The 15391-nt window shown below is 34.6% G+C and overlaps 1 protein-coding gene across 3 annotated transcripts; it reads left to right on the forward strand.

Annotated features, from left to right (window-relative positions):
* Positions 1–557: 557 nt before the first annotated feature.
* LOC141667132 (uncharacterized) lies at positions 558–7283 on the forward strand. Of its 3 annotated transcripts, XM_074473506.1 has the most exons (11): positions 564–949; positions 1089–1223; positions 2104–2308; positions 3118–3317; positions 3620–3865; positions 4577–4672; positions 4761–4838; positions 5359–5571; positions 6367–6435; positions 6535–6690; positions 7204–7283. In XM_074473506.1, exons 1-11 carry the CDS (start codon positions 833–835, stop codon positions 7207–7209), a joined length of 1521 nt encoding a protein of 506 aa, XP_074329607.1. In that variant the 5' UTR covers positions 564–832; the 3' UTR covers positions 7210–7283. The 3 variants fall into 3 exon arrangements, with proteins under 3 accessions (XP_074329608.1, XP_074329607.1, XP_074329605.1); XM_074473504.1 differs by lacking the exon at positions 7204–7283 and having other exon boundaries at positions 6535–6962; XM_074473507.1 differs by lacking the exons at positions 5359–5571; positions 7204–7283 and having other exon boundaries at positions 558–949; positions 6535–6962.
* The last annotated feature ends 8108 nt before the right edge of the window (positions 7284–15391 follow it).

Here is a 15391-nt window from a genome sequence, read left to right on the forward strand (position 1 = left end):
TTTATAAACTTTATTTAATTAAAATTGATGCATAATTTTTTTTTAGAAAATGACCTGTGTCTCGCACGGGTTATTATGCTAGTTAAATTAAATTAAATGTGAACATAATCAGTTGAATTTGATCAATATAATTGATCTTAAACTAATAAAAAGTAATGTATGCAATTGATCCAGACTAAAATAAGATTAGAGCCGTATAAGTCCAAGCTAAAATTTAGCTTTTAATTAAACATATAATTATACTTTGTAAACACATCTTAAAATATTATTAAAATTATATATTTCAATCATTAATATTATTTTTTAAAATTACTTATTTCAAAAAAATCAATACTTATATACGTGTGTGTATATTTATGATTATTGTCAAATCATATATATTTAAAATTTCAAATAAATTTAATATTTTAAAAACATCTTTTCAAATTAAATTGAAAATATTATAAATTATTAAAAATAATTCGTGTATAGCACCGATTTTAAAATAATTCGCGTATCGCACCCCCGAAACTCAAAACTGCAATAGAATTTTACCTTCTCGCTGTATAACACCCCCACCCAGATTTCAATAAACCAAAACCCTTCGACCGGTGTATTGGGCGGGTAGAACGAGTGATAATGTGTTATTTATGTAATTTTTTCTCAAAATCACAATGGAAAGAGGGATTTTCCCCTTTTCATTGTTAAATTGGTGTACCCACATCTCTCCGTGTCTCTGTCTCTGTTTCTCTCTAAACTCTCTCTCTCTCTCTCTCTCCCTCCCTCCCTCTCTCTCCCTCTCTCTCTCTCTCTCTCCCATCTGGGATCGTTCTGTTTATTTGTTTACTAAGTTATGGATGCTAAATTAAAATTAAAGTTGTTGGAAAATCGCCGCCGTGTAGAGGAGGAATATAGGCAAAACCGTGTTCATTATCGTTTAAGGCAGAAAGCAGGTTCGTCGGGGAATAAGGTAAATTATTTATTGTGTTCTTTGTTTCTTGTGCTATTATTATTATTATTATTATTATAATTATAATTATTATTATTATTATTATTTGTAATTGGAATTTAGGGAATTGATAGCCACTTTAATGCTTTTGTCCGTTCAGATGAATGCTCCTGATATGGGAAAAAAGAGAAAAGTTGATGATGCACCAATATCTAGTGCTCCTCCTGCTCCGGGGAAAAAGAGAAAAGTAGATGATGCACCAACATCTAAACCAGGGACTTCCTTGTGCAATAAGGTAAATTATATCCAGGTTTTCTTTCTTTCTCATTCTAAGTAATAAGAGCATCTCCAAGAGTTAATTTAGCCCCCTCCTCAAAAATAAAATAAAATATTAACTCTTAACTATTTAAGAGTTTCAAATACTTGTCATATCCAACAATGAATCTATCTAGTCTCTTAAATTACTTGCTAGCATTTTTTAATTAGCTAATATACCCATGTTATTTAAATAATGAAAAGTGATGTAATGAAAGAGGAGAGGAGAGAGACTCCTAATATTGAGGAGCATAAAAGAGCTCCTAACAATTTGAAGAAAAGTTAGGAGTCTCTTGGAGCTTGATTTTCATGATTTTTCCTCAAAATTTAGGTTAGGAGCTTGAGTTGAGATGCCCTTAGGGTTGCTCCAAGGGGTTGCTTGGTTTCATAGATTTGCAAGTTTTATATTATTGTTTTGTTAAGAACCGGTGTCACAGTTCATTTGGCTTAATTTTTAGACTATGGGTCAGATTTGGTTTTACACATAATAGTTTAAAACTTACACAATTGTAGTTTTATAGTATGAAGTTGGATTTGATCTCAGGAATTGAATTGTGGTTGTTGTTTTTTGATTTCCAAATGAATCTATTTTCTATTTTTACTAAAAAAATAATTTTGAGCCCTTACTCAAATATATTTATTATAATGATCATGTTTGGTAGTTAAATTTTTGAACCAAATTAGAGGTTGGCCAAATGAAACCTCTTATACTAGTGTTTGGTAGTTGGTACATTTTGGAGGATTTTTTTTCTTTCCAGAAATTAGTTTGCACATACACCTCTACAAGCACCAATTAACCTGCTTGCCACTTCTTGCAATGCAACTCACTTGTTTTTCTTTATTTTTTGTCTACTCTTCAGTATGGCCGCCATATTGCTTTTCTTTTTGAATTTGCCTCGGGATATGCTCTTTTTGATGCTCATGGAATGTATGAATATCCTGGATTTAGCACCACATTCAAAATAGCTGAGAAGTACCTCAATAACAACCCATTCACGCTCAGAGCTTTTTATCCCTTTTCATCTCTCCGTGACGCTCTCCATCAAATGAAGGCTATATGCAATTGTAAGTAGTAACTATATATATATAGGAAGATGATCATATAGAAACAACTTTTAAAATGTAGAAACTAATCTAAGCCACTAGATCAGTCTAATCTAATGCCCCCTACATGCACCACATAGAATTAAACTGCACCCTCCCACACAGAATCTCAACTTTTCCCCTCCATTTTCAATTTGATTTTTCCCGTCAGATAAAATTCGACTTCACTATATTTTTCTCCATCTCCCAATGATCAATTTGCATACCATATGTGATATATTTCGATGTGATTTAGAATTTTTATACTTTAGTTTCTAGTTTTTATTATAAAGAAGTTTCTATTGGATTAGCCATATATATATATATAGGGACCTAATGAGAACCCAATTAAAATGAGAACTGATAACCAAATACATGCAATAAATTTTTGTAATGACTATTATAATATTAATGAATAATTATTTTAAGCTAAAAAATAATTGGAATCTTATTTTATATGAAAGGTTCTCTCATTCCCTTTTTAAGAGTGTTCCCCCGAAACCTTACTCTCTCTCTATATATATATATATATTGAGGGTGACCTTAGGTCAGTACATGAGGTTATAACAAAAAATAATACAACATCATTGGTCATTTTGGGTGGATTCTGATATTAAAAATTTGCCATCCAGATTTTTTATTCAAATAGCTTATAACCTTAGGTAACTCCCTGAGGTCATCCTCGCCTCTCTCTCTCTCTCCCCTATATATATATTTGTTTTTTTTTTTTAATTTTCTATAATTCTATTCCATGTTTGTCTTATAAAAAAAATTATGTATTTTGTTTGTAGCCAATGTGACCAAGGAGCTGAAAAGTTTTTTAGTGGATAATATTCCACAACCAAGATCTGATTATCAAATTGCAGTTGCAAATGCACTGTTGGGACGTAATATATGTTTAGCAACAGGGATATTTGTGATAGTTGGTCAAATAATCGATCAGGTTATGCGTGGTTTGCGGGCAAAAATTGACAAATTCATCGACTTGGAGGTTTGTTTCCTTTCTGTTAAGTAATCATTTACATGTACGAGTACAAGTACGTGTATGTGTACTTTTCTGATAAAAGACTTATTCATGTGTACCTTTTTCTAGAAATAAGTGATTTCTGCAAATAAGAAATGTTAAACCCCTATCAAACATTTAGATGTGAATTTTTTCCCTAAGATAAGGAAACTTGAGAATGGCTCAACAAAAATAAGTCCTTATTTCCATCCTCATCAAATAAGTCTGGCCAAACATACCCAGTATATATGATTTCTTGCAAACTAATTTGTTGATTTTCTTTTATCTAGCCCGGAGACTTGAGAATGGCTCAACTGAATTTGGCACGCAGTTATCGTTGGCAAAGTTGTGCGTGCAAAGAAAGTTCCATAGTGCAAAGAAATTTTCACACTGGTTTTGCAAACAAAGTTGTGGTTGTCCCACATAAATTTAAAGGACTTTTCATCGCCAAGGGTTTGGGTAAAAAGAATTTTATCTGTACTAAAAATTTAGTACCTGGTAAAGTTCTTCACGGTGACAAATTAATATCTGTTCAGGTGAATTAATTTATTTTATAGTAGTATTTGGCTCTTCATTAATTAATAATCTTTATAATCCATGATTATTATTAACATTGCATTATTATCATTTACTCCCTTCATCCTTCCCAATTCTTTATATTTGAGTTTTCTTTTCGGAGGAGCAGAGTAAAATATAAAGATTCCCGTTTATGTGTTAAGCTGAAGCGTAGAAACACTATAAAAAAGGCATTTTTGTATAAGTGGGTGTTTATATTAGATCTGGACATAATTTTAAAAGGTGGTTCTTTTTTTTTTTGTTGGGCTTGTTTTAAAAACGAGTACGTTATATATACTGGACTTTCAGTCATTGACACACTCTAAACATCCAATCAACATCCAAGCTGCCTCCCTCATCCTCCACAAATCCTCAACAAACCACCACTGATTGTGATTATTTTGAAAGCGGAGAATATGATGATGTACAAATATAACTTTTTATCCACTTTTTTAATATATTTTAGTATTATGACATATGGGCCTACACTTCTCTTTTGAGTTTGCAGATAGTAATTAGCATGTCATTTCTCTTTATATGTGTAAGTATATACTAATCAATGTAGTGCGCTTCATTTACCAAAACCCGAGCTTCATTTTTCGGTTTATGCTTAAGCTACCAGAGAGATCTTACGCTTCGTTGTGTTTTTTGCCTTAAGTAACACTGAATGTATATAATTTTCCCTATTTCAGAAGGATGATGGAACTGAAGTTGAGTACAGATTATGGAATCCGCATATGTCAAAGTTGGCGGCTGCTATACTGGGCGGTCTTACTAATATATGGATCGTAAGTATTATCATATATACAATAGCAAATGAGTTATACAATTTATTTATTTATTTTTGCTTCATTTAATTCGGTTTATGTTTTTCAGAAACCCGGGTCTCACGTTTTATACCTGGGAGATGTATGTGGAATTACAGTTTTACAATTATCCGATCTTGTTGGCTCGGTAAGTTATATAGTATGTGCTTGATCATGGCTTGTTTGTATTTTTATGCTATGTTACTCATACGCGACACTTATTTAGTGTCGGATCATTTGACTTAAATGTGGACACTTTGACCAACTTAGAGATTAAATATGACTAGAACTTATGATTTAAAATCAATATGTGTGTGAGAAGGGAGAAATAAACAAGCATGAGATAAAAGTAGAGAAAATATCTAATTTCAAGGTCAATTACAAAATCATGTTTAATGTGAGTTTTGTTATTAATTTTTGTTAAGATGTCATACTTGATAATTTGATACACTTGTTCATCAATATATTATGCTGTGTCGCGGTGCCATGTCCAAAAATAGGTCATACCATGTTTAAAAATAGGACCATGTCCCCGTGTCTCAAAATTTAGATTTTTCAAGTCCGACACTCGGATATGGGTCGTGTCCCACACTCCACAACCAAGTTGGAGTAACATAGTTTTTATGTTCCATATCATTTATGCATAGCTTGGATGTTTAAATATGCAGAATGGAATGGTGTATGTAATTGGGTTGTCAGATGTTGTTGCAAACACGGTGGAGGAGAGGTCGAATGTTGTTACATTTCCAGAAAATTTTTGTTTCCGTAAGGACATGGTTAGTAGAGATTATCGCATGGTTAATGGTATGGATTACCGCATGGTTGTTGGCATGGTGGATGTCATCCTTGGTGATATCGTTTATCCAGATCCCTCTTTGCAGGTTATTTTCACCCATATTTTAATGTCTTCTATTTTTAAGTAAATAAGGTATCATAACTGGATTATATATTAACTTTTCCAAAACATAAAAAATAAAAAAATTTACCTTTTTTTTAAAGAATGGTTATGATTTTTTTTTTTAAAAAATCAGTGTGATTGCAATCATTTAAAAAATAAAGACAGCAGCTACCTCTTGGTACAAATTATTAATATCGGAATAAGGATTAAAAATGCGGTGGTATCTTTAAATATTTGTTTTTTTATTGATTTATAATATTTGAATTAAATGAACATGTCTCACTTTAAAATTAATTTAATTATAATCGCTCAAAAAAGGATTAAACATTAAAAAAATTGTACTTTTGCTACAATAATGCACAGTTCCTGTTAAATGCTTTCTCAATACATTTAAAAAGGAAGGTTGTTCTATGGTTATGAAGTATTATTTTGAAATGCTTTATAATCTTTTGAATTGTTCATGATTCCAACATTATTTTAGTTATTCCCTCATCCCACCTATTTTAATTTGTAAATTACCCTTTAAGACTTGATAGCTGGTAAAGTTTTTTGGTTTTAGAATCTTGGATTATTAGTTGAGTGTTTTTCTTTTTGTTTTTTTTCAGTTAAAAGATTATAAGTTTAGTTTTCAATGTACAATGGGAACTAAGATTTTATATTTGTGATGCCTTATAGTTTCTTCATGTATGACTTGGAGATATAGGTGGGTATTTTGTGGTATTGCTCTTAGATGTTTAGTTTTTAAATATAGTTGTGACCGTGCTTTTTTGTTGGGCAGGTGAATTATATAGCTAGGTATGCTCTATTACATCTTAAAACCGGCGGTCATTACTTGATCTGCACACGGGTATGTCTTCTTTTATGATATTTGTTGTATTTAGTCTACAAAGTGTGAATGTCCTTTGGAGTTCTGTTAAACCATGTTTCTAACTTGTGCGAATTGCAGGCAAAAAACATCAATTTCACTAGCCAAGTTAAAGATCCGTTTGCTGACCACGACAAACTTCCCTTCAGCGTGAGGATAGAGTTCAAGACCAACGAAATTGTCACGTTAGAACCAATAGGGAGGGGGCATGCCGTCGCTGTTGGCGGTTACCGCATGGTACAGTAATAGATGGATGTTTGCTTAGTATATTGTCATCACTTGAACTCCCATTTTGTGCTGAACAAGAAATGAATTCTATTTGAACTTCGTTATCACTTGCACTCTGTGCTGCTTAACAAAGTTCTAATTTTCCATTTCCTATTTAGTCAGGGGTTACTTGTTATTAGTGTTTCCTGCTATTATTGGAATTCCGGAATTCATCTGTTATTATTTTGTTATCACTTTTTAGTTATAGTTCAGCTTGCAATTGATATGTTATATTTTTGTTATCCCTTTTTAGTTATAGTTCGACTTGCAATCGATATGCCGTCCAAGTGCCAATGCTACCGAGCCGCGTATATAGTTGATTTTGTGCAAAGCTGATTTTTTATGTCTCTTTTTATTTTCTTTTTGGGGGATTATGTGGCCCTCTAGCTAGCTTTATTTTCATAGCTTGGGACGCTATTGCTTCTGCAAAGTGTCGTTACATTGTTTTGTTTGTAACAAGGCTATATCCTCTTTGAATGCCAGGGTTAATACAAATCCATACATTTGTGGACTTGGAAATTATGGAGGTTTTCAGGGCCAGCATTATTTAAGTTATTATTGTGGACTTGGAAATCCTGTAGCATTTTTAAGTTATATCTGTTTTATCTTCTACTGAACAATCTCAAGTGTTTTCTGTTCAGTCTTCCACTTCTAAACAATCTTTTACTGCTGGTTTGTAATTGTTTCAAAGGAGGGATCAGCCTTTTGTTTTTGGTTATTTATGTTTAAGTTGTCTAAAGGATGCATTGTTTCTCGTTATGTATATCTGGATTTGGACCATACAGATGTAACTGAAATTGGATTTGTATGGACACTAAAATGTCCTTTAGCATCATCAAATAAAGCTGAATCCTGATTACAATGTAAAGTTTACGCTCTTGGACTAGGATATTCTATGGTCGTTATTCGCACACTGGATGGTTTATGCTGATTATGGGAGGAAAATGGTTAAGAGTTGTTTTGGCAACTCAAAACTCAATAGCCGGGCAATGGTCCAATTTTGTTGTTTTAGTCTTTGAGCTTGTTTGTTTGCTGCAGTTCTTTGAAGGTGGTTGACATATATTAGATATTTAGGGTTGGGGCAAGGCTTGGAAGAAAGCTCCCCGTCCTATTCTGTGTGTGTATATAACAGTTCTCGCTGTTCTGTGGAACCCGAGGATCAGCATTAAACAAACAATCGAATCGAGCAAGTTTGGATGTGCTTAGTCAAGGCCTTTAGAATTTAAAGAATTTCCAACTCATTACACCATTTTGGTGTAAGTGTAAAAACTAGAGAAATTACTAAAAATACTAAATTTTATAATTTATTTTTTTTGCGATTTTACTATCTTATGATTTTTTTTGCAAAAATACGGAATCAATCAAAATCAACCAGGTATGCAACTAGTTAAATGAAGTTTTTATTTTTTGTTACATTTGATGTTGCATGTAGTTGCAGAACTCGTCAAATATTCCATCCGGTTGATTTCAATTGTGTAAAAGCGTATTTTTGCAAAGAAAATAGAAAATAGTATTTTTGCTAATTAAAAAGTATTTTTGCAAAATATTTTTAAAAAATGACTGTAATTTTGTATAAATAATTTTAGATTTGGGTATTTTTCTAAAAAACCCTAAAAACTACGCTATTTTCTAATTCAATTCCAATCCATCAACACAAAGTTCACACTATTATTGTACTATATGACTATTTTATCACTAAAGTATAAAAATAAAATTAAAAAGTAAAAAAGTGGTGTGATATGAATGGAACAAATTTTTAGATATAATGCAGGACTTAAAAATGTGTAACAGATTCTAATCTTAATAATTCAATTAACACAATTTTAATAACTGGTCCGTTCGTACAATGTTTGGGTTTATGTATATTACAGGCTTTTTTCAAGTTCTATGGTGTCCTTACTATTTTACCAAAATGGAACTAGAGCTATTTTGTTAGTCTAAATAATAGTGTCTGAGTAAAACAAATCAATATATAATTTGGGCTACTAAAATTTATACAACTAATCCAGGATAACGCAAAATTAAAATCATAAAATAAATAGATTAGCTAAAACTTAAAAATATTTATTTTTATCCGGGCTAACGTAAAATATTTAACATTGGTCAGGTCTTAAAAAAATTAAACTAAATTAAATGTGACTGTGTTGTCACTGTCAACAGATGTTTGAATTCTTTATCCGTCGGGTTCATGATCATCCGTCGGGTTCATGATCATCCGTCGGGTTGCCTTGTTGATCATCCGTCGAGTGACATTGTTGTTTTTCCGTCGGGTAGCTATCTGGCACTTGACTTCATTTCATTTATGTTAGTCCCTTAACAATATAGCAAGAATTACAGAAGGGGGGTTGAATGGAATTCTTGAACCTTTTTCTCGAAATAAAAATGTTCAACTCGAATATAGATAAAAGTGTTTTGATTAGCACAATGCGGAATAGAAACTTAATTGAATCAAAACATAAGTAATTAAAAATAAGAGTTTTTAAAAACTTTCTGGTGGATTTAAACAATTTCACCAGAGATATATATTTATATATCGAGAGGACTCTGTGTGCAAGAATGCTCACAGCTGCTTACAAATTGAACTGCTGAGAATACAGGGAAATGCTAATGATTCTGCTTACAAAGATTTCTCTGTTTTTGTGTATCTCAACTTCTCATTTTTCTATTTGCTACGTTCTTGGTTTATTTATTACCAAGATTACAAAGTCAAAAAGACTGAATAAATATAAAAACTATCAGTCTTAAGCTTTGCTGTTTTTCGTCCTCTATTACCCAGTTAATGGGCTTCCACAGTAGATTTATATACATCTCGACGGCTGTGCTCAGCTTTCACTGTTCAACTGCTGTTTGAATTCTTTATATGATCATCCGTTGGATTCTATGAACATTCGTTGGATGTATGATCATCCGTCGACTTTCTGAACATCCGTTGATGGCTTCATTGATCATCCATCGATAACTATTTTAAACATCCGTTGATAGTCATTCGATCATCCGTCGATGGCTTTGTTAATCATCTGTTGGTAGCTATTTTGGCACTTGACTTCATTTCACTTATGCAGAATTACAAGACATCATTTATATACAATTAATCAACCTACTCTGCATATCTAGTTAAAGTCAACATGACTTATAGGCTACTACCGAATCTATACAAAGATGTATACAGAACTGTGATACAGACTTATTATTACATAAGCTACTCACTCGATGGATAATTAGTTAACATCCGTCGGGACTATAATGAGTTATCCGTCGGGACTATCATTCTTATCCGTCGAGTGCTACATTATTTCACTAAGTAAAATCTACTTAGATGTTTTGTTTATGAAATCATCAAGTACACAACATATGCACAACAATCTCCCCCAATTTATGTCTACTGGAATTGTAGCCATAAATTAAAAGATACTTGATGATAACAAAACATCCTAAACATACAGCTTTAAAGATTATTAGATAATACTGAAAGTGCTTCAAATAATCAAAATGTACAAGGTTTGGCTCACAGTCATTTCAAGATGCTCCTCTAGCCTGAGCAGATTTTTCTAGTTTCTTGAAGGTCTGGATCTTCTTCCAAGCTTTCTGTTGTTTTCATCAATCTGATTTTGGAGCTGCCTGTGGAATTCCTAGTTCATCAGATTCTGAGAGATCTAGCTTTTCTTGCATTTCCAAGAGAGTCTCATTGCTAGAGATACTCAATTGGTCTTCTAATCTGAAGAATCTTCTCACACCTTTGTCATCCATGAACTCCATCAGCCAGTAGGGCCTTAGATGCACTCTTCTCCTTGTGTATGGGATGATTAGAGTCTTTGGAAGTGCATCTTTAGCTCTAATACTCCTTAGTTCTTCAATCTTCTTCAATACTAGTCTTCTTGCAGTTACATTGAACCCAAAGTTCTTCTTGAAGGATGAATAAACTTTAATCAGTACAGCTTGGCTTTCTTGAAGAATCCTGTGAAGTGGCCACTGAATCTCCCTTCCTCCTTTGTACTTGAACACTAACCTTTCAGGTAGGTTCCTGTATGCATCAATTCCCCTCACTTCATCCAGTTCATCCAGATAAAGATTTAGATCTGAAAATTCTTTGATGTCACACAAGTACAAGTAGTCTCCCCTGTTGACTTTGGGTTGAGCTTTAACTACTGATTTGGATTTGAGAGGTGACAGCTTCACTTTCTTGACTGCCCTTGACTTTGTCCTTTTTGGCTTGCTAAGGATTGGTAAGCTGAAGCTAGGAATTGGTATGTTATCCCACTCTATTGGCTCATCCTTTGGCACAATAGGTTCACCATGAATATTCCTGTAGGGATCCACCACCCCTATGTCTTCAAATACCACAGAGGGCTTTGATGCTTGAGTTGAAGCTGGTGTGGGTTCCTTAGAAAATTGATCTTCCAATTCCTTGTCAACAATATCCAGTTTCCTTTTTGTTCTTCTAGCCAATTCTTTCTTCCTTGGGGATTTCTTCTGTTCTTCAATTTGCTTCTTTGATTCAGCAGCTTCAGATGGTTGAGAGAGAATTTGTTGAGATGAATTCACAGCCTGTAGCTTGGCCAAGATAGCAATCTGCTCTTTCTTTTGTTTAGTCTTCTTTGCATCTAGAGCAGCTTGCTTCTTTTCCTGCTTTAATCTGGCTTTTTCTTCTCTCTTTGCTTGAGCAAATTGTGGATGTCCAGCTACCACACAAATTTCCTTTCCATTTCTGAATATCTTAGCAATTCTCCTTTTTGAAGATGAATCAGCTGGATCTTTATAGAAGACAATAGATCTTGACAGAAGCTTCTTCTCATCAGGCTTAGGTGTCTCATACACAGTGTCCAAGGGGTTCTTCAAAGATGATTTTGGATAGTTTGCCCTTGGTTTAAGAATCATTTCAGCCTTTGGAGACTTGATGCAGGAAGATTGTCCTCTTTCCAGATAATTCATGCTCATCTCATTCACACTTATTTGCTTGACTTGAGAGTGATGGATGGCTGACTTAACTGGCTCCTTGACAAGTTCAAACATTTTCTAGTATCTCCTCATCAATCTTCTCCCAGTTGATCAAACTCAACTTTCCTTTTTCAGCAACCTTCAAGTTTGCTGCTGCTGCTTCAATTAGATCTATACCATCTGCAACTGGTGGCTTGGAGACAGTAATTGAAGGTACAATTACTTTGCTGATTTGTACTTGAAGTTTCTCCCCCTCACTTGGTCCTTTCTCCCCCTTACTTGATTCTCTCTCCCCCTTTTTGTTATCATCAAGTTGAGGAGTTAGGCCTTGTGTTTTAGCCAGTTGCATGAGAAGATTTGTCTGAGTTTGTTGATTTTGAAGAAGGATAGCCACTGAATTCTCAATAACTTGAACTCTATCTTCCAGCTTGGCCAGCTTCTTTTCAGAATCTGATTCTCTCCTCAATCTTAGTAATAGATCCTGCATGGTACCATATGGCATGACTGAATCCAGTTTCTCATAATTGTAGGTCTTCAAGTCAGCTATATCCCTTTTTAGTTCATCCACACTCAGATTCTGTCTTAATTGTTGGATCTTCATGAGGTGTAGAGAGTCTAGGTGAGCTTGAAGAATAGCCTTTGTACCAGCATTTGAAGTTTCCTGAAGGGCCTTTTGAATAGCCATAACTTGCTTAACCAAAGATACACCAAACTGTCCTGGTGTAGATTCCTTTATCCATGCCCATTCAGGTAAATTTGAAACAGAACTTGGGCCTTCATCTCCCCCTAAGTTCATGCTTCCCTCCAAAGAAACAGAGTCATCATCATTAGAATTTACTTCAAATTCTTCATATGGCTCACCAGCTTGAGAAGGCATCCTATTGACAGCAGCTTTATCTCTTTGAAGAGATTCTGGGGTGTGTACTAAGTTCAAAGTCTGTTTTGCCTCCACATTTCCCTGAGCATCCAAGAGTTGATAGGCTGACACAGGGTGAGTAAAAGTGTCAGCATCCAAGGAAATTTTATCAATTACAACTTTGTAATGTTGCTGAAACCGTCTTTCCTTTTCAGCATCATCCACAATCATTGACTCACTAGCAATGGCTGGATCCATCCTTATGGCTTCTGTACCTGCTTTTCTCTCAAAATCTCTCTTTTGTTGCATCAGGGTCTCACCCTGGCTCCCCACCCTCACACCCTCACCTTCACCTACTAAGGTGGGACTCCTCTCACTCACTTTTGCCAATCCTGAATAAATGGATTGCTGATTTTCACTCTTTTTCTCTCCTTTTTCCTGGGAGCAACCCAGCCTCTCACTCAATACACTCTCCTCTCTCAGTCCTAAGAGTGACTGTACAACCACTAAATCTTCTGCACTTGAAATAATTGAAGTTTGAAGTTGTGCAGAGATACTCGACGGATAAGTGATATCCGTCGAGTGAGTGGTAATGCTATCCGATGGATAACTGCTGTTAGGCTTATCCGTCGGGATACAATCACTACTCAACGGATGAGCAATATCCATCGAGAGAGTAGAAATGAATGAGGTGGGAAGAGAAATTATTGTTGACTCTGTGTTGATTGAAGATATTTGGGGCACAGATGTCACAATAGAATCTGAAAGAATTGGCAAGTGAGCCAACAAATCATCTAAAAGATGATGCTCACTTGCACTAGATTTTGGCTTCCCCAACAGAGTTAAAGAAGGGGAATCGGGAATTGAAGTGTTTATCATATCCACTTCCAGAGAGTTTGTTGGTGAGTATAGTGTTTCAGATACTTCTATAAATAGAGATTTTGGCTGTGACTCCACATTTATTGGAGCCACATCAAACTGAATTTGAGAGAGTGCAGGGACTGTGTCTTTAGCACCAATTTACACTGTGTGTGTGCCCTGTGCATCCCCAGAGGTTTTAGATTTCTTCTTTCTTGTGTAAGTTTGGGGTGAGCTTGTGTCCCTAACCCTTTTGGCCTGTGCTCTTGGCTGAGAGCTTTGTTCAATAAATGCATCCTTTTGGGAGGATGTAGCTAGAAGTGAGCTTTTATCCTTTTTAAGCACTGCAGTTTGTTGGGAAACTGCAGTGTGGCTAGGCTGGGATTCACTCAACTCTCCATCCTTATTCTTGGGGTTTATTTGATGTTCACCCCTTCCCTCACCTAACTTACCCTCCTTCACACTCCCCTCTTTTGCTTTGGTGGATTTTTCAACTGGTACCTTTTGAGAGATACCAGAGGGGGTTTTCTTTGATTTGGATTTAGAAATAGCAGTAGTTTTGGCAGCTTTGGTAGGCAACTGTTTGGTCATTGTCACAGTTGTCATAACTACTCCTGAACTCAAAGAAATTGAGGAGGTTGGAAGAGTTGAAGGGATGGATGAACTTACCTCACTTACCTGAGGTATCTGCATTACAGGAAAATAGAACATTGGCACATCCTTGTGATGGTTGGCTCTGTTCAAATCTGCAATGAGTCTTCTTTCTTGAACCCAACAAGCCAGTTTGTTGTTTGGGTTCTCAAGTACAATCTCTTGACATAGATGGTTAGCCAATAACATGAAAAATCTAGCATAATATACATTCTTTCCTCTTTTAGCTAACTCACCTAGTTTAAAACCTAACTCAATCAAGACAAGGTCACTGAAATTATAAAATTTATCTGTAACTAGCATGTATAGCATGTTAAGCATGGAAATGTTCACAGAATCAAAATTACTGACTTTTCCAGAGAAAACCTTAGTAACTACATCACACATGAAACTCCACTCCTTCCTAAGACCCATTCTTCTAATATCACTCAGTTTAGAAGTAGGAAGTGCATAATGCATGGAATTAAGCATATTGATAATATCAGTGTCAGTGTGTGGTGAGGTCACATTATTATCAGGAATTTTGAAACATGATTTGATCACATCACTATTGATACAGAATTCATTACCTTTGATGGTTAGAGTGATGGTCTTGTCCGTAGAGTTGTAGATTACAGTGGTCCACATCTCTTCAACAACTTCACAGAAGATTGTGGGTGATTCCAACATGGCGTAATTTAACTTGCAGTTCTTCACAGATTCCATCATCTTGTGATAGTCCTCTGATTGCTGAATACCCTTATTGACCAAAGCAGTGAAGTTGTTCTTCTCATAAATGAACCCAGTTTGAGACATAATCTTTACTACAGGTGCCATTGTTAGAGAGTGAAAAGCTTGAAGAGAAAGAGAATATTTGCTTGAGAGAGAATGAAATAAAAGCAGTTGAATTTGAGAATGATAAAAGAAAACAATTGGAATGAAATAAGCTTTTATACTATCTCAAAAATAACTGATAAAAATATAAAGAAAAGTAAATTAACCAATAGAAATTGCCTAAAATAGTCGTTTAAAAGTATACTGTAAAAATTCCACCCATTATCCGTCGTGTAATGCTTACAAACTGTAAGTATACTCGATGGATAATGTTCAGGAATTAACGGCTGAGATTTAGACAATTCGACGGATGAGGATAAACTGATATCCGTCGAGTCATAAAGTATTCCAGAAAAATAATTGACTTTTATTAGCAAGTATGTATATCGATGGATGACTAAACTCGATGGATAAGGGTCATCCGTCGAGATGCAAATTTTGACTTAGCCAAAATTTCATCCAAGACTTAAAAATCAACTAAATTTCTGGCTACATTACAACTTGCAAAATAACTCAGATAAATTTAAGAGTAATTAAGCATACCTAACTCACTTACCA

This window comes from Apium graveolens, chromosome 6, assembly GCF_009905375.1.
Source record: "Apium graveolens cultivar Ventura chromosome 6, ASM990537v1, whole genome shotgun sequence".
NCBI lineage: Eukaryota > Viridiplantae > Streptophyta > Magnoliopsida > Apiales > Apiaceae > Apium > Apium graveolens.